General features: G+C 33.7%; 2 protein-coding genes across 9 annotated transcripts in view; both read right to left on the bottom strand.

Annotated features, from left to right (window-relative positions):
• The window catches only part of LOC307193636 (NKG2-A/NKG2-B type II integral membrane protein-like), a gene marked incomplete at its 3' end in the record, with an annotated part of 52,171 nt that extends 48,788 nt beyond the window's left edge, over positions 1 to 3,383 (bottom strand). The window contains exon 1 of the mRNA XM_079935908.1: positions 3,372 to 3,383. The remainder of the gene's footprint in view (positions 1 to 3,371) is intronic.
• LOC307193637 (NKG2-A/NKG2-B type II integral membrane protein-like) overlaps positions 1 to 18,841 on the bottom strand; it is a 58,546-nt gene that overhangs the window by 16,929 nt on the left and 22,776 nt on the right. Inside the window, exon 13 of one of the 8 annotated variants that reach the window (XM_079935910.1) lies at positions 3,372 to 3,487. The exons of the other annotated variants lie outside the window; for them this stretch is intronic. Coding sequence (XP_079792036.1) covers positions 3,475 to 3,487 — 13 coding nt within the window. The 3' untranslated portion in view covers positions 3,372 to 3,474. Of the gene's footprint in view, positions 1 to 3,371; positions 3,488 to 18,841 lie in introns of those variants that run through there. 8 annotated transcript variants of the gene reach the window in all.

Below are 18,841 nucleotides of genomic sequence, written 5' to 3'. Positions count from 1 at the left end.
CTGTCCATGTGATTTTCATAATAATATAGTTTAATTGAATTTAAAAAGAACATTATAGGCAAGCTTATAATGAAAATAAATACTTTTCTGTTCCAACTGTCCCATCAATCTGTCCTCTTCCCACAAAAACTTCCTCTGAGTTTTTTGTGTGTTTCTTTGTTTTTTCCTACCTGGAGTAGTTTTCTCTGTAATGAACCAAGGATAGTCTATTTTCATAATTTTTGTCCAGGATGAATCTCAACTGTATTTATTTAGCCAGATTAAAGTATAGGTTCAAATTGTTACTTTCATATCATTACACTATGAAGTGTCCAGAGTTCAATCAGCCTTTTTTTTTTTTTCTGAGAACTCATGAACATTTATTACAATGCTGCAAGAACAATGAGGGAACGGAAGGTGTTAAATATGACAGATGATGTCTAATTTCAGAGAGTAATCTATGTCAAAATTGGCTCCATCGAGGGAAGAAAATTCCTGTTTCCACCCAATTATAGCTCAGATGGTTTTTTAAGCTCCCATATCTTTTCAGGGCATTGTGATGGAAAGTGCTGATTTGAATGAAGAGTACTGGTCACCCATGGCAGTGGCCTGCTCACATCTGGCCCCATCATACTAATCACAGTCAATCCAGGAGCATCTGACCCATTTCATTTTTATTATTTTTTCTGCCACTCTTACCTGCATTCTATTTTCCTTCATCCTGAAAATATCTTTGTAGTCCTTGGGATGGGAACAACATTTTTTTTTTTTTTTTTTTTTTTGCGGTACGCGGGCCTCTCACTGTTGTGGCCTCTCCCGTTGCAGAGCACAGGCTCCGGACGCGCAGGCTCAGCGGCCATGGCTCACGGGCCCAGCTGCTCCGCGGCATGTGGGATATTCCCGGAGCAGGGCACGAACCCGTGTCCCCTGCCTCGGCAGGCGGACTCTCAACCACTGTGCCACCAGGAAAGCCCTAAAATAAGTTAATTCTTAATGTGTAATGAAATATAACATAAAAATAAAGACACTATCATGAAAAAGACAGGGATCTAGGGCATTAGACATGTGTTTAATTCACAGAGCCACGTTTACTAAGTTAATAATTTCACAAATTGCAAGAAGAAGAAAAGAAACAAAGAAAGAAACGGAGAAAGACAGAAAAAAAGGGGGAGAGGGAGGGAGGGAGGAAGACAAAGAATATTAACAAAACCTGGTGTGGGTATTTTAAAAAGTAAAAGAAAATGAAATGCATCTTGTATCAATAATGTAAATCATGTAGTAAAGTTCTTTATAGTGAAGGACTTACAAAGAATAAAATAGTAGGTTCTAAAATTTTAGGAAAAAGACAAGTAAAGAATCTCGCCTCTGAATAACACGAGTGAAAAATAATTTTTTTTCTTTTTGAAATAATCACTACTGAACATGTAAGAGCCTTTTATAAATGGAATGTGAATATGAATTACCTTTTGCACCTAAAATTAAACTAAAACTTTTTTTAGTTTATACATACAATATGTAATTTAATTTAAACTTCATTATTAAGTATGTGGAAAATGTGGGTATTATTTTATTTCTTATTTATGTATTATTTAGGTAAATATTTATTATTATTTTATGGGTGAAGAAATTAAATCTTAGAGGCGGCCAAAATCATACTGCTTATTCAGTATAAACCTATCAGCTATGAGTAATTTATAATATTTTTAGTTAAAAAAGCACTTTTAAATTTATGTCACTTGAGTTGAATATCATAGAAATCCACTAAGGTAAATATGGCATGTCTTATACCTCTATTTAATAGAAAAGGAAACGTAAGTCCATAGAGGCTGTTATTGTCCCAGATCTCAAAGCTAGAGACTGGTAAAATTTTGATTAAAACCCAGTTCTAACTCCAAATACTAAGGCTGTTATCTCAAATTGTGAGATACATTCCTTTAGGTAGTTATTGAAATGAAGGAGGAAAAAACCTTTCAAGGTTTTGAAGCCAGGATTTAAAATATAACATGACCATAATATAAAATGAACATAAGGGAATCATAGTAAATTACTTTTCTATGACTTATATGCTTGTATCAAATTCTGGGTATCTTAAAATTGTACAGAAAGACCAAACTACATTTATGTGGAAAGTACGTACCCACGCTGTGATGGGCCCACGGATCTTGGACCAACCCCATCATAGAATTATGACTGCCCATCTATCCCACAGATGAATCCAAATTCTTCATTTTTTACAAAGGATTACTGAATAAAATAAAAATGTGAATTTTTTTCCTGTTTCCTCTCCTTGGGGTGAGTTGATATATTTAGATTAGAAAAGTGAGAATACAGAAAAATTTCACCCATGCAGACATGAAAAAGGAAAGAATGGAAATGAGAATTCATATAGAGCCAGGTAAAATTACTTTTAAATTTTCTCTTGCTATAAAATAAAAAACAAAATGTTAAAAAATGTAATAGCTGTTTTTAGTTCACCTACACTAAGATACTTAAAGATGCTTTTCATCACTGATAGTGAATGATAACACACACAGTTTTTTTTTTTTTTTTTTTTTTTTTTGCGGTACACGGGCCTCTCACTGTTGCGGCCTCTCCCCGTTGCGGAGCACAGGCTCAACGGCCATGGCTCACGGGCCCAGCCACTCCGCGGCATGTGGGATCCTCCTGGACCGGGGCACAAACCCGTGTCCTCTGCATCGGCAGGCAGACTCTCAACCACTGCGCCACCAGGGAAGCCCCACACACAGTTTTTTATTTATAGTCGTCTTATTTTATTTGGTGGTAACTTTATTGGTGGTAATTGCTTTCTTTGCAAGGTAAGTCTGGGTAGGATATATGAATTTTTGTTGAATGAGTTTTTCTAGTATACTTTAATTAAAGTTCTGTCCACATCGTTGTCATCATTTACAAGTTATCGTTGTCATCATTAACAAAACTAATCTCACATTTGTTAATATAGTAACATCTTAACATTGCCTAGCAAAGCTCTCAGGAAAAAATAAAAGGTGTTTAATAAATGCGCATAGTGCTTAGATTTTTAAAAATATAAACTGTTCTACATTTGATCATGATAGTTGGAAACAATGAAAATAATTTGTTTCATTTTGAAAGTAAGGTTGTGTGTCACATCTTATAGTAATATCATAACTTCTGATTCTTCAATAAGTATATCCTACTTACCTATCATTAAATAAAGTGGAGCAGAATATACCTCAGAAGTAACAAGTATTCATTGCCTTCAGTAAGTCAATTCAAACACTTAAGAAACAATTAGAATTACCTTATAGCGCATATATTTTTAGAAATTTTCTTGAGGTTAAAACCTCAAGAGTTTCTTATTTATTAAACAATAGTTGTTAGAAACACACACACAAACACACACAGACACACACCTGATTAGAGAAGGAAGGTCCTGATTCTTGTGGATAAGAGCCTCCTGAAAAAATTAGACATGTCCTGAGTTCCTGATTTAGATTTGATACTAGCAATATCCAGTCAATTCTGATCCCTGAGAAGGATATGACAAGTGTTATTCTAATCTCATCTTTCTGTTGAAAAAGCATAGCACAAACCACAGTGCTTCCACCTCTCACGACACAGAAAATTTCCCTTTTTGGTGGAATAAATGTTAGGTCCTAACATCACTTTAGGACTTAAAAATGGTGAATTCAGTGATAAGAAGTCACCAGAGTTTTAAGAAACAAATGGTGGGATCACATAATCTCTTTCTGAATTTTTTTCAAAAGTGAAAAATTTGTAATAAAATATGGTTATAAGTACTTTGTGGAAAAAACAGAGAAAAAATTAAACTTCTTAATCATTTTGTGCATAGGCTTTTATAAGTTTGAGTGGAATTAAGTATGCTGTATCATATAAGCTGAAACAACAGAGAGATAGCTTTCATATATATACTACATAGGTACATGTATATGCATACATATGTATATATGCATATGTGTGTATTTATATGACCTTTTAATAATGAAAATATAAGTGTATACAAGATAAAAATTCCATGATGAATCATCATATGCCTAATTTAAATAATTATCAACTTGTGACCAATATTATTTCAGTTATGATGTATGTGAGTCTCTCAGATCTACCTCTGCTCCTAAATAGGGCTCTTTTCTCCTTCTTCCTTGTGTACACCACTCATTATATTACTCTCTCTTTATTGCTCAGAACAATAGCTCCAAATCCCTTACCAGAATAGTAACATAATCAACTAATGTCTTAATGCTCTCATTTTTAGCTATTTATAATTTTTGTTATATTAAGAAATGATGACAGCCAAAAGGAGTTTAAATAGACTGAATGACTAAAAGTAGCATGGTATCCTGGATGGCATAATGGAAGAGAAAATGGATATTAGGTAAAAACTAAAGAAATACAAGTAAAGTATGTTCATTAATAATAATATATCAGTTCATTCATTGTGAAAAATGCACCATGCTAATGTAAGCTGTTAATAATAAGAGAAACTGGACACTGGGTGTATGGGAACACTCTGTACTACTTTTGCACTTTTTCTGTAAATTTAAGACTATTCTAAGATAAAAAGTTTATTTAAAAATAAGTATTGGTGCTTCTTTATAATGTTATATTCTACAGAATAGTAACAATCATTATCTTTATTATTATTATAAATTAGATGGGGCAATTTGAAAAAGAAAACCAAAAAACGACTCTAAAGGGAAACAGCTTAAGAAGGAGTCATTCATATGAACTTTCACTGAACATGCGCTTCTGAAAACAGAACTTCAACCAGTAAATCCACAACCTATTCAGTCAATAAGAGAATTATCAAGCAATAATTTTTAGTCAATAGAACAATTACATAGACACTGTAACTATTTACTATGTACAATATGTGTGAGATAATTTAACATAGGTAAAAGTCAATTCTGCAAAGTTTGATAAAGCTATAATAATTTTTATGAAATCAATACATTATTTAAAATCTTCCTATAGGGATAACACAAAAGCCAAATTTTTTTTTTTTTTTTTTGCGGTACGCGGGCCCCTCACTGCCGTGGCCTCACCCGTTGCGGAGCACAGGCTCTGGCCGCGCACGCTCACGGACCCAGCCGCTCCGCGGCACGTGCGATCCTCCCGGACCGGGGCACGAACCCGCGTCCCCTGCATCGGCAGGCGGACTCTCAACCACCGCGCCACCAGGGAAACCCAAGCCAAATATTTTTACAGGAGAGAAATAATAAACTTTCAAGGAAGAAATAATTAAAACATAAAAACTTTCCTAAACTATAGGGGAGAAAGGAATTGTTGCTATTTTTTTTCACTACGACTAGAGTTGTGTTGATGTCCAAATTAGATGAGAATGTGTTAACAGGAAAAGGAAAAGTCAATCTTACTGTGAAAATTGTCACAAAATCCTAAAACAGTACCAAACCAAATCAAACAGTACATAAAACTGTCTAGTCTATAGATGACCAAATTGAGTTTATTTCAGCCTTGTAATAATAATTTTATTTTGGAAGAAAAATTGTTAAATGAAATTTGCTCCAAACAGTAGATTAAAGAAATAAAAGATGAATATACCCAGATGGAATGCATATTTATTATAATTCAACAGCTTTTCATGATAAAAACAATCTTTAGCATGTATATCAGAATCTGTATAAACATCATTCTTAACCTTGAGGTATTAGTAGCTTTTTAGAAAATCATTAAGACAAAATGATAATAATACCACTTCTTTTCAATATCATTGAGGAGATTCTCCAGCACATTTAAGACCACCATAGGAAATTAAAAAGAAAAGGACTTAAAAAAATTTTTTTCTGATGATATATTTATCCACATAGAACATAAAAATATAATTTAATGACCAGTTAATAGAAATAATATTAGTATAACTGAATGTAACATTAATTTGCAAATACTATTAAAGTTCAATAATAAACAGAAATAATTAATTAACTTAACAACCACAACAGAAACACTGTAAGGTACTTATGAGTAAATCTAACAGGAATAGACAAGATCTATATTGAACTTATTGTATAATTTTATAGAAATATTTTCAAAAACAACTAAATTTTGATAGGACCACTGAATCTAATAACGATGTCAATTAATCCTAAAATATTTTAGAGATTCAATTTAATTCCAATTAATATCCCAGGTTATCCTATGTTCATTAATGCAAAATCCAAGAGTAGACGTATCACTATTGAAGAAGAAAAAATGGTGAGGGACTTGTCCTACTAATTTTTAAGACCTTTGCTAAAGCTATGTCCATTACAACAAAGTGACATGAGAACGTAGACAAATCCGATAAATTGAAAGAGAAAAGATACAGACAATGAAAAGCCATGTGAATAGATGAAAAAACAGATGAGGTAGCATTGCAGATAAAGTAGGAAATGAGATACTATTAAATAATTACTGCTGTGAAATTTTTTATGCCAACATAAGAACACACACTTGAATCCCTACTGTATATACATCATATGCAGAAGAATTAGGAACTTAAATCACAACCCTGGTGTGCATTAAAAAAATAAGTAAATATATGAGAGTTGATATCAATTTATAAGATTGATTCAGTATATATTTTATTTATTTTCATTTATTCAAAACATTGAGATAAAGTATAAAGTAAGATAACAAAACATCATAAAATTTTAAGGAAAAGTAAGATATCAAAGTCAAAATTCTTAAAAATATACTAAGGAAATAAGGAAAGCAAATTTGTTGATATGTTTCAACTTGGACAATAAACAATTTTATTCAACATAGGTTTTTTAGTGACAACTATTTGCTGGGTGCTTTTCTAAGCCTTGAAAATGTTAAACAATCTAGGCAAAATTTCTTGCCATCATGGAGTTTACATTTTAGTGTAGGTGATAGAAAAATGGACAAGAAAGTGTGAAACAAGTTCAAGAATAAACAAGATAAGTGAATATGAAACAAGTTGAAGGAAAAAAGAATAATGTTATCTTCTGACAGTCTTTGAGCAAAATTCTTTTCAGCTAATCCACATTTTCCATTGACTATTTTAGAGTAAAATTAGATCTCTATATATGAAATGTAGGCTGACATTTACAACCACATTTTAAAAAAATATTTGGTTTATAAAAGGAAATGAATGTGGGCTCGTGCCCCGGTCCGGGAAGATCCCACGTGCCGCGGAGCGGCTGGGCCCGTGAGCCATGGCTGCTGAGCCTGCGCGTCCGGAGCCTGTGCTCCACAACGGGAGAGGCCACAGCAGTGAGAGGCCCGCGTACCGCAAAAAAAAAAAAAAAAAAAAAAGAGACAATATGTACAAAGAAATTCCAAAATCTTTCTCAATGCTAAGCATATATTCACCTTGCATCTGTCATCATGGAACATTTATTGAGGATGTGCTGAAGAGTAGTGATGTTTCAGTGACATGTGAAATTGCAGAAAGACATGACATTGCTTTCAGAAAACATACCTTCTAATAAATGGAATAAAACCAACAAAATGAATTTATGCAGAAAGAGTAATTTGAGTACAAAAGTACATGTATAGGTTGCATAAGGACATATTTATCTGACCTTTTAAAACTACTGGATCTAGAAATTTACAATGCTTTGCAAACAGCCTGGGTTCAAGTCATCTAACTGCCACCACTTCCACAAACTATGCAGAAACTAAATTTGTTAAGTGAGAAAAACCACCACGGCCTAATCCACAGGCCTTCTTGGCCAGTAAATAACAGTCTGGTTAACATGACTGAGCCTGTATTAAGCTCTTCCTGTGTACCATAAGGGGAGAAGGTAGTGAGGCACAATGCAATTTTGTGGTGAGAAACAGTCCTCTGGGCAGGATACTGACTTCAAGCTGCGACTCTAAAAGTAGATGTGGTCAGGGATGTTTACTGGACAGTTGCCTAGAAACACAAGCATATGATGTATGGCCATGACCAAGGGAAACTTTTGTAGTCTTGACTTTTCTGTAAATGTGTTTGGATTAATAAGAGACATGACAAAAAGATTCTAAAATTCACATGAGCAATGAAGTGAATAAATGGGACAGGGAGAAACAGAGCTGAGTCTGGATATGCATGGGCATATTGAAGCAGAATTGAAATGCTGAGTGATAAAAAAGTGAAAAATCTGCAAACACACTTGAAAAAATATTTATTCAGAACCTAAATATTTATTCAGAACACTTAGTGGGTATTACGTACTGTGCAAGGAACGTATGCTGCCAACTAGTACATTGTAGTAGAATGAACACAAGGCAGGTAATTCATAAATCTTGAACTTCAGCAGGGAGGGAAAGAGAAGAGATCACCATCTTGGCAACTAACTGATACTGCTTGACACAGTTGCCTGAGCTTGTAATGGATAAATAATTTCTTGGCCCCATCTCGGTTGAAACCTTCTGTAATTCTAAAAATAAACAATTCTACTGAGATGTCATTTCTTTCACAAAGAAATATTTTCATTATATTCACTTAGGCCATGCTAGAAAACTTCATTGTTTGTTTAATATCCATCTATATGATATAATGAAACTGAAAACTTTTCTCCTCCTGTGGTATTAACTTAGAATTTGAGAATAAACAGCATGTAAATAGTAACTCTTTTCAAAATTGCTCTCAAGTGAATCACATGCGTGACTTACAAATTAGAGGACTTCCAATTTCTATTAGCATCCTAGTTATTTTTGTTTGATTGCTTGTTTATTTGCCATTTGACCTTACACTTCCTGCCACAGCAGTAATCTCCACATTCATGGAAAAAAAGAAAGATGCTATTTACAACTTCTGCATCTTGCATCCAAGTGGATTTTGTGTTTACTTCAGTACTTTAAATATCAAAGAATAGTAGAATTGTGTAAATATCATGAAATTTGGACAGTACTTATCCCAGGTGCCCAAGGACATAGAGTTAGGAATAAGACAGCACTTTTCCCAAAGAAAAAGGCTCATTAGTTGAAGATCTAGGTAGAACCAAGGTCTCCCAAGTCACAACTTTTTTTTTAAATGCACCTAATAGCAGTTGGTCAAATTCTAATTTATGTATTGCTTCTTCATTTGTTCCCAGTAGATTCATTTGTGTACACAAGAATAAAAATGCATTCAGTTTAAGCTCTACAGTTCTCACATTATCCTCTTGGAGAGTTTGAAAATAACTACTAAAAGCTTACAATGTTCCTTCTGTGGTGTTAGCCCATCTCCTGGAGCCTTTTTAAACTGCATTAATTTTTTTCTCCATTATTTTACACAGAATTAACAACATCAAAGCACAAAAGAATATATAAATAAACATACAAATAGGAAACTGCTGTATTTTCATGAAGGCTGTTTCTTGTTTATTGTTTGAGCTACTATCTGTTAAGGATTTCTGTGTGTCAAGCATATTGTTTGGCAATGGATACACATAGTTTAATAAAGTATACAGCACAATCCCTATCATCGAATTGTCCACAATCTATTAAAGGCATAGACATAAGCATATGGTTTTAAATTAATATGCAATTTGCAATGGTAGACACAATTACTGGGTAGTAGAGAAGCTAGGATTATACATAACAATTTTGCAATGGATGACCAGTATCGACTATGAGGAAATGGTGTTAGGGAAGATGTCCTCGATTAGGTGATTTAGAGGGAGTGTTTTTTAAAACAATATGTTAGATATCAAGTGGAACGGGGTTAACACATACCAAGAATTGAAGATGGAAACGACAAAGACTCAGAAGAAAGAGACAGTAAAATGAATAAAGAGAGCTATACACACTCCAGTACTGTTGGTTTATTAGGTGGGGTTATGAATATCTGGAGATGGATGGAACCTGGAACAGTCTGGAAGGACAAGAAGTGGGTGTGTGTGAGTGAGAAGAAAGATTCATAATCTAAGCTTGAATAGCACCATACAGTCAGTAAAAGCCCTTTGAGGAGTTTTAAGAAAGGATTGACAAGGTCAGGTTTCCACACTGTGGGTAGACAATTTGACCTGTTCAGAGGACAACAGATTTGATACAGATGGGGATAAAGAACAAATAAGAAAAATAGTTAGGGACAGTAGAAGTAAATAGTGTTTTTATCCAAAACTGTGATGTTAGGAATTGTGAAGATGACAATAATTGGGAGGTTACTCACATAGTTGATGACATTAGATCTGACAGTAGGTGAAGACAAGGGTGGGGACAGGGGGCTTCCCTGGTGGCACAGTGGTTGAGAGTCCGCCTGCCGATGCAGGGGACACGGGTTGGCGCCCAGGTCCGGGAAGATCCCACATGCTGCGGAGTGGCTGGGCCCGTGGGCCATGGCCGCTGAGCCTGTGCGTCCGGAGCCTGTGCTCCACAACTGGAGAGGCCACGGCAGTGAGAGGCCCGTGTCCCGAAAAAAAAAAAGAGTGGGGAGAGGGAAAGGATAAGAAAGATGCATACGTTTTTATTTTTTACTGAATGAAATAATGATGGTACCATTAATATAGAGGATACTAGAGGAAGCAGTTTAAGGAAGGGGATGATGACCTAATATATAGACATAATAAGGTGTAAAGCCAGTTGGGATTTTTAACCCATTTCTATTTTAAAATACAAATGGACCTCATGGGCCTTAGTTTTATGATTCAAAACACGAAGTTTTACTTTCTAAATATCTTTAATGTTAGACAGTTTGTTTAAAAAATACTCTGTGGTTTACAGAATTTTCTCTTAATAAGAAATGTCAAGAAGACAAGTTAAAAAAGAAATTTTCAAACGTGATGTGTTCTCAAGGTTAATAGGAATAATCATTATTACACTAAAACAGGGTTTGAGTGGTGGTTCCCGATGTGATTACAAACCAGAAAGCCAAATATTTCCTTGTAATTAGATGTTGTTTTAGATTATTAAAGACATATATGCTTGTATCTTTAAGAGCAATGACTCACATTTTCAGTCTCAGCGGAGTGATGCAGTCAAAAGAATGAAAACCATCTAAAAAGTACTTGCAAAAATGTGTACCTCATTTCTGTTTTTTTAATACTCAGAAGTGGTCAAGCACTAGGTCCATATCAACTTTTCTTCTCTCTTGACCTATTCTTCATCTTCTTTCTCTCTCTTTAGACTCATTGTTCTTTTTATTGTTCCTCACCAACACCGTTTATTTCTTTGGCCTTTCTGCTCCGACAGATATGAATTTTATTTGCCCAGATAAGTTCATTATTTCGTTTAACTTCTGTCAAATGTTATCTTCTAGAGTTTCTTTTCCTGAACACACTATTAATATGTTTTATTTCTTAATGTAACTTATTTTTACTTGTATCATTTATTCTAACCTGTTTATTTTGCTTTTTATATTTCTTCCTCACCAGAATATAAAATATGAAAGGACAGGAAGTTTGTCTCCTTCACTGATGTATCTTTAGCACATAAAATAATGTATGGTACATAATAAGTGCTCATCAAACATTAGTTATGAGTTTTATATATTTTCCATTATTTATTTGACATAATTGTTATGTTACGTAGATAAATATTTCTAGTCTTTTATTTATTGATTAGGGGGTGTACTGGGTTGCCTACAAAGTCTTCTGTTGCTCGAAGTTTATATAAATATTCTGAAACATTTCTAAATTGCCTTATTGATAATAATTTTTGGTTAAACAATAATATGACAAACACTAATGTACCCACTATCAAGCTTAGGAAATATATTATGAATAGATGTAAAATTTTTATCTGCTCATTCATAATTTAATTCCCTCTTTTCCCTTTAGAGGATCCCTATTACCTATTTATTTATATCTAATACATACGGCTATGTCTTGCATGTATTTTTAAAAAGGACATAAACAATGTATAATGTGTATTTTTAGAATTATTTATATTGGCTCAAATTTGTATTTTTGACCTCCCTTAATATTGATATACTCAATATTGTGCTATTTTATTCACTTTCTTCATAAAATATAGTCTATTCTATGAATATAGGACAATATTTTCACCTATTTTCTTTTCTAAGGATATTCAGATTCTTCCTGTTTTTCATTTTTATTATCACTCAAAATTCTGTCTTGAATGTTCTTCAATATCTTTCCTTAACCATATTTACAGGAGTGTTTCTTCTAGACTATGTACTTACCAGTTTTGGGGTACTAGTATAAGTATATTCAAAACTTCACAAATATTGACAAATTGCTTTTCAAAACTTGTTATTACTTTCACCCCAAGCAGAAGTACATGAGAACTTCCATTTTTTTACACCATATCCATGATTTGGAATCTACAATCTTTTCATATTTCTAATATCGTGAATACAAAATTTTGTTAGGATGTCTTGGTTTGCCTTTGCATGATAATTACTTACATTTAACTTTTGTAATAGTATCATTAAGGAATATTCAGGTCTAATTCTCTGTGAATTGTCTTTTCACATATTTTATGTTGAATCGGTTGCCTTTTTATGGACTTACGTAAGTTCTTTGTATATTCTAGATAGAAATCTATTGTTAAGTGCACCCAGTGTAAATTAGTAAATGTTTAATAACCCACTCTATGGTGGTGGGGAAGATCTCATTGGTAGAGTTTGCCAATTTTATTTGTGTAAGTACTCTGACCATAATCAAATTTAAAGCTACTAACCTGATACCACTGAATGCAGAATTGAGAAGGGAAGAGATTTATAGTAGTACAACATTGTACAGTATTTCAACAACCAGATATGATAGATGCAAATAACTTCATAAGTATAGTAAATTTAGCAAAATAACTAAAAATGAGTTTTGAGTATTTATTACTTTTATTGTTAGTATGATTTACAATATTTATATTTATATAATTGAATTTTAGTAATGATTGTGTTTAACAGCTTGTTTTCAAAATTCCTGAAATTTTAACAATAATCTCTTTTGATTAGCTATGAGCCCGATCCAGCAAACCACTCACTGATTGTATAATCTGTGCTAGTCTGGGTGTATCTTTCCAATCTTAATAATATATTTTACTGTCCAGATAATAAATTTACTTATTTAATTATTACTTTACAGCATCGTTTGCATTTATGATTTGGATTTTTGGAAATTTGATTGAGAAGTGTATCCTTCACCAAAGGTTTTGAAGTTTGCAGCTGTATTTTCTGTTAAACTTGTGAGGACGTCTTTCATAATTAGATCTCTGATATTCAATACTTTTCCACAGGGAAATGATTTTTTCCATCACCTTTATTGAATAATCTATTCTTTTCTTAGGATCTGTAATATTACCTCTGCAACCACATATTTATTGTTCAATATATTCATAGACTTTTTTTTTTTTTCCAGAATTTGGTTCGGTTCCTCGGACTAATGACAAAATATATTCTTCATGCTCTTCACCCACACTGTCTTGACTATTCTTGGTGTTTTCCACTTTATATGATTTGAAATTGAGTGATACAGAACTCAGTCCCATCTGTGGACCCTGCAGTTGCCTGTGAACCAGCTCCAGTTCCTCCCTCTTTCAGGGAACCTCTGGAAAACAATGTCTTAGACAATCACTCACAGACAAAAGAACCCTTGTGGAGGTCCAGGCTTCCAGAGAAGAAGTTCCACCACACCACTGGAGCAAAGAATATGAGATTGGATGCGTTAGAGAAGATAAGAGGAGCAACCTGACTTTACCTACGTTACCCTTCCTCCATGGAAACACAGTTTTAGGGCCAAGAGAGACCTTCTTGGCCCATGTTTTTTCCACTAGGAAAAGTAAGAGAGTGTGAGTGAGCACCCGGCCTTCTCAGCTATATGGGAGGCTGCCAAAGAGGCTGATTTCTCTCATGCCTCACCCAGGGCACTGAATCATATGTATAACTGGGGGGCTGAGAAGAGTCTAAGATAGCAGCAAATAGGACTCTAAAAGGGCATTAAAAGGATGCAGATCCTACTAACTGTGTCACTGGCTCCATCAGGAAACCTGCTTATGAGCCACTTGGATCCGCCCAACTGGCCCACAGGTACCCTCAGTAATAAGCTCACCTCAACTCAAAACACCCACACCCTGTAGTTGCCTCCCTGTGGGCACTCCCAACTGTAGCATAGAGAGTGAGCTTTGGCAGATGGCTAGTGAGCATGTGCAGAAACCTAGTCTGAATCTGAAGGCCAACAAGAGACCACAAACATGAACTTTAACATCATGTTTGTGAAAACAAAAGAAAGGCTTTCAGCATCCAGCCTGGTTCATTGCAAAATTAAGATAAGGTATACAAACTTAAAACTTTTGCCACAAGAGGGAGCACAAAGTGTGGAACAGGTGCGTCCATAAAAGGTCCTAAAAAGCCTCAGAATCATTAGCAGTTTTGATGGAAGGTAATTCTCTCCTGAGGTCAGTGAGTAAATGGGAGAAGGTGGCCACTACTTCAAATACAAAGACAGCAATAGAAAACTTCAAGAAGCATGAAAAATGTCACCACCAAAGGATCACAGTAATTTTCCAGCAACCAACCCCAAAGACATGGAAATCTATGAATTAACCAATAAAGAATTCAAAATAGCTGTTTCAGGGAAGCTCAACGAGCTAGAAGAAAAAAAGAAAAATAATTCAACACTGTAAGGAAAACAATAAATGAAAAATGATAAGGTTAGCAAAGTGATACAAATCGTAAAAAGAACTAAACAGAATTGAAGAATACAATAGATGAAACAAAAATATAATGGAAGCATCAACACCAAATGGATCAAGCAAAAGAAAGAATCTGTAAACTAGAAGACAAGACCTTTGAAATTATCCAGTCAGAGGAGAACAAAGACCAACTAAAAAAGTGAATAAAGTCTATATGATATATGGCATATCATCAAAAGAACCAACTTGCAGACTACTGGAGTTCCAGGAGGAGAGAGGGACAAGGGGGTGGAAAGTTATTTTGAAAAAATAATGGTTGAGAACTTCCCAAGTCTGCTGAGAGATTTTGATATCCACATTTATGAAGCTCCTGAGTCACCAATCAAAATCAACTTAAAGAGATTCTCTCCAAGACACATTATAATAAAACTGTAAAAAGAAATCAAGGACAAAGAGATAGTCTTAAAACCAGCGGGAGAAAAAGAAGATAGTAACTTACAGGGGAACTCCTAGAGGGCTATGAGATTTCCAAGCAAAACCTTACAAACCAGGAGAGAGTGGGATAGTGCCGGGGAAAAAAACTGCCAAGCAAGAATATTCAACCTGGCAAATTTGTCCTTCAGAATTGAAAGATAAAGATCTTCTCAAAAAAACAAACAAAAGCTGAGGAAATTCATCATCACTAGACCTGTCTTATGAGAAATGCTGAAAGGGGTTCTTTAACCTGAAATGAAAGGATGCTAATTAGTAACATGAGAACATAGAAAATATACAGGACATTGGTCAAGGTCAAATCCAGAATACTCTAATACTGAAATAGTATAAAGGTTAAAGGAAAAGAATATTAGAAAGAACTATAGCAAAAATAATTTGTTTTTAAACACACAATATAAAAAAATTACCTTTTTGTGATATGAAAAACATAAAAAGAGTAAAAAGGTAAGGTTTGGTTTGCAACTGAAGTTGTTATCAGCATAAAATAGATTGTTATATCTATAGCATGTATTATTTAAGCCTGATGGTAACCACAAAGTGAAAACCTATGATAGATTCACAAAAAAATAAAGAGAAGAGAATCAAAACACACCACTATGGGAAATTATCAATTCACAAACAAATGCAGCAAGAGAAAGAGAAAAGAACAAGGAAACTACAAAACATCCAGAAAACAATAAAATGGCTTAAGTAAGTGCCTGCCTGTTAATAATTACCTTAAATGTAAATGGATTGAATTCTCCAACCAAAAGGCATAGAGTGACTGGATGGATAAGAAAACTGAGACCCAATTACATAGATACGTATAGGGACTCACTTCAGCTTTGAGGATTCACTTAGGCTAAAAGTGAAGGGATGAAAAACGATATTCCACAGAATTGGAAACCAAAATAAAGAAGGGGTAGTGATACTTATAACAAACAAAATAGAATTTAAACAAAAATGGTAACAAGAGCTAAAGAAAGTCATTGCATATAATGATAAAAGAGTTATTCATCAAGAAGATATAACAATGCAAATATACATTGTTCATACAATGTTCATTGCAGCCCTATTTACAATAGCCAGGACATGGAAGCAACCTACGTGTCCATTGACAGATGAATGGATAAAGAAGATGTTGCATACACATACAATGGAATATTACTCAGCCCTAAAAAGAAACGAAATTGAGTTATTTGTATGTGGTGGATGGACCTAGAGTCTGTCATATAGAATGAACTGTCAGAAAGAGAAAAACAAATACCATATGCTAACACATATGTATGGAATTTTTAAAAAAATGGTACTGATGAACCTAGCAGCGGGCCAGGAATAAAGACACAGACATAGAGAATGGACTTGAGGACACAGGGTTGGGAGGGGAAGCTGGGGCAAAATGAGAGAAGTATTGACATATATACACTACCAAATGTAAAATAGCTAGTGGGATATAGCTGCATAACACAGGAACATCAGCTCCGTGTTTTGCGACCACCTAGAGGGGTGGGATAGGGAAGGTGGGAGGGAGGCTCTAGAGGGAGGGGATATGGGGATATATGTATGCATATGGCTGATTCGCTTTGTTGTACAACAAAACTAACACAGCATTGTGAATCAATTATACTCCAATAAAGGTGTATATATAAAAAAAGAAACCCTTATTCTAGGTGAAAACCTGGATATGCAGAAGGGAAAGAAGAGTTGTAAGAATTATGTGGATATATTTAATGGATATCGAGTCGACAAAATATTAACAATAAAGTTTCAAATTTTAAAATACATATTTGTATTCGAATTCAAGGGAGCAAATACGGCATAAGCAGTAAATAAAGGTAGAAGGTAGTTATGTCTTTTCACTTTTCGAGAAAGGGTAAAGGTATTAATTTGTTAGACTTTACTGAGTTAAGAATTTATGCTGTAAAATGTGGGGCACTAATAACATAATATTTAAAACATTAAACTGACAACAGAGGATAGTTAAAATAGTTAAAATAGTTATTGTGAAAGATAAAAAGAAAACAACAAAAGAAGTGGAGTTCAAAGAAATGGTAGCATTCATCTCTGATTAAGGATAACTATATTATACTTAATTAATTATATATACATACAATACATACTTATATATAAATAATATATGTAAATATATCTTATAATAATTTAAAAATTATGTTAAATATAGAGTAACTTCCAATTTAAATTCTAAGAATATTTAAAATAACTGTTCACTATCTTAATGAGAAACTCCTTTAACAAAGGCCTAAAGAAAGAGGAAAGTAAAAAGATGAAAAATATACCATGCAACACAAGCCAGTAGAAAATTGCTATAGTTAGTATACTGTTATAATAGAAGGCAAGAGCCGTATTGGAAATGATGAAGCATGTTTCATAATGATAGATAGAGTATCTAAACTATTAGCAATGTTTTCTAAAAAATCTTTATGTACTTAATAATACAAGTTCAACATAAGTTTGAAAAAAGTGAACTATTACAAATAGAGATCTAAACGATTCTCTCTCACTGCTTACAAACAAGCAGATATCAGTAAGGCTAAAGAAAGATTTAAACTAGACAACTAATCAATACATATATGTAGAACACATACTATATACTAGTATGGACTATTCATATTTTTTTACATAGAAATTTTCAAAAAATACACTATAAATCATATTTCCAAGCATATTCATATAAAAATATAGAAGTGGTGTCACTGCAGTAGCCGCTAGGCAAGTTTGGCAAGTGGGCACTTGAAATGTGGGCATTCAATTTTAATTAGTTAAAAAAATAATATTTTAATATTGGTTCCTCTTCCACACCAGCCACTTTTAACAAAGATGTGGAATATTTCTAGCTTCACAGAAAGTTCTCTAACCAAACAGAATGCTCTTTACTATATGCAGAAGTCAATAACCAAAACTTTGAAAATCCTTATATGGTGTTAAATTCAGTAATGAATGTCTAAGTAACAGATGGACCATAGAAATGACCACAATGAACGTTCAAAATTTTTATAAGAATTACAAGGAAAATATAAAACCAAATGTCTGTCTTGTGAAGTATTGATTGCCTTAAATGCTTACCTTACAACCTAAATAAAACAAAACAAAGCAGAAATCCAAGCATGCATCACAAGAAACTAAAAATGGAAAAGCTAAATTTAGGTGAAATTAAAACCAAATGAAGTAGAAGGAAGAAAACAATAAATAGTACAAAATCAAGACAAAGAACAAAATTACAATAGAGAGGAACAAGGCCAAATGTATTCTCATTGAAAACATTTAATAAAATTGATAAAAGACTGCTGAAAGAAAGGTGAGGAGAGGGAATCCCTGATGGTTCAGTGGTTAAGACACCACGCTCTCACTGCCGAGGCCCCGGGTTCATTCCTTGGTCAGGGAACTAAGAGCCCACAAGCCATGCGGTGTGGCCAAAAAAAAAAAAAATTTGAGAAGAAACAAGTCTTTTATGTCTATAATAAATATGGGGATACCATGTGGTTTTTACAGATAAAAAAAGCAATATTATGAAAACATTTTAGTATCTATAAAAAATAGAAAAATCCTAAATTGAAAATTACCAAAATGCATCACAAAAAATAGAAACCTGAGTAAACCTAACACATATTGTAAAGAAATTGAGTTCGTTATATAAACCTTCCCACAAAAAAGTTCTAGAAGCTCAGATGGCACTAGTAGTGAATAATAACACTTGAAAACGTAGCAGTACTCTTTCACAAAGGTCCAGGTAAAAGAAAAGGAAATGCTTCCTAAAAATAGCCTTGGTAACAACTTGTCAAGTACATAACGTAAATGAAAACTCAGTCAAATTTCTTTGGGAACACAGATAAAGAAAAACTTCAGC

This window comes from Stenella coeruleoalba, assembly GCF_951394435.1.
Source record: "Stenella coeruleoalba genome assembly, chromosome: 11".
Lineage (NCBI taxonomy): Eukaryota > Metazoa > Chordata > Mammalia > Artiodactyla > Delphinidae > Stenella > Stenella coeruleoalba.
The sequence above is the reverse complement of the archived record's forward strand: the minus strand, read 5'-3'. Positions and strand labels throughout refer to the sequence as shown.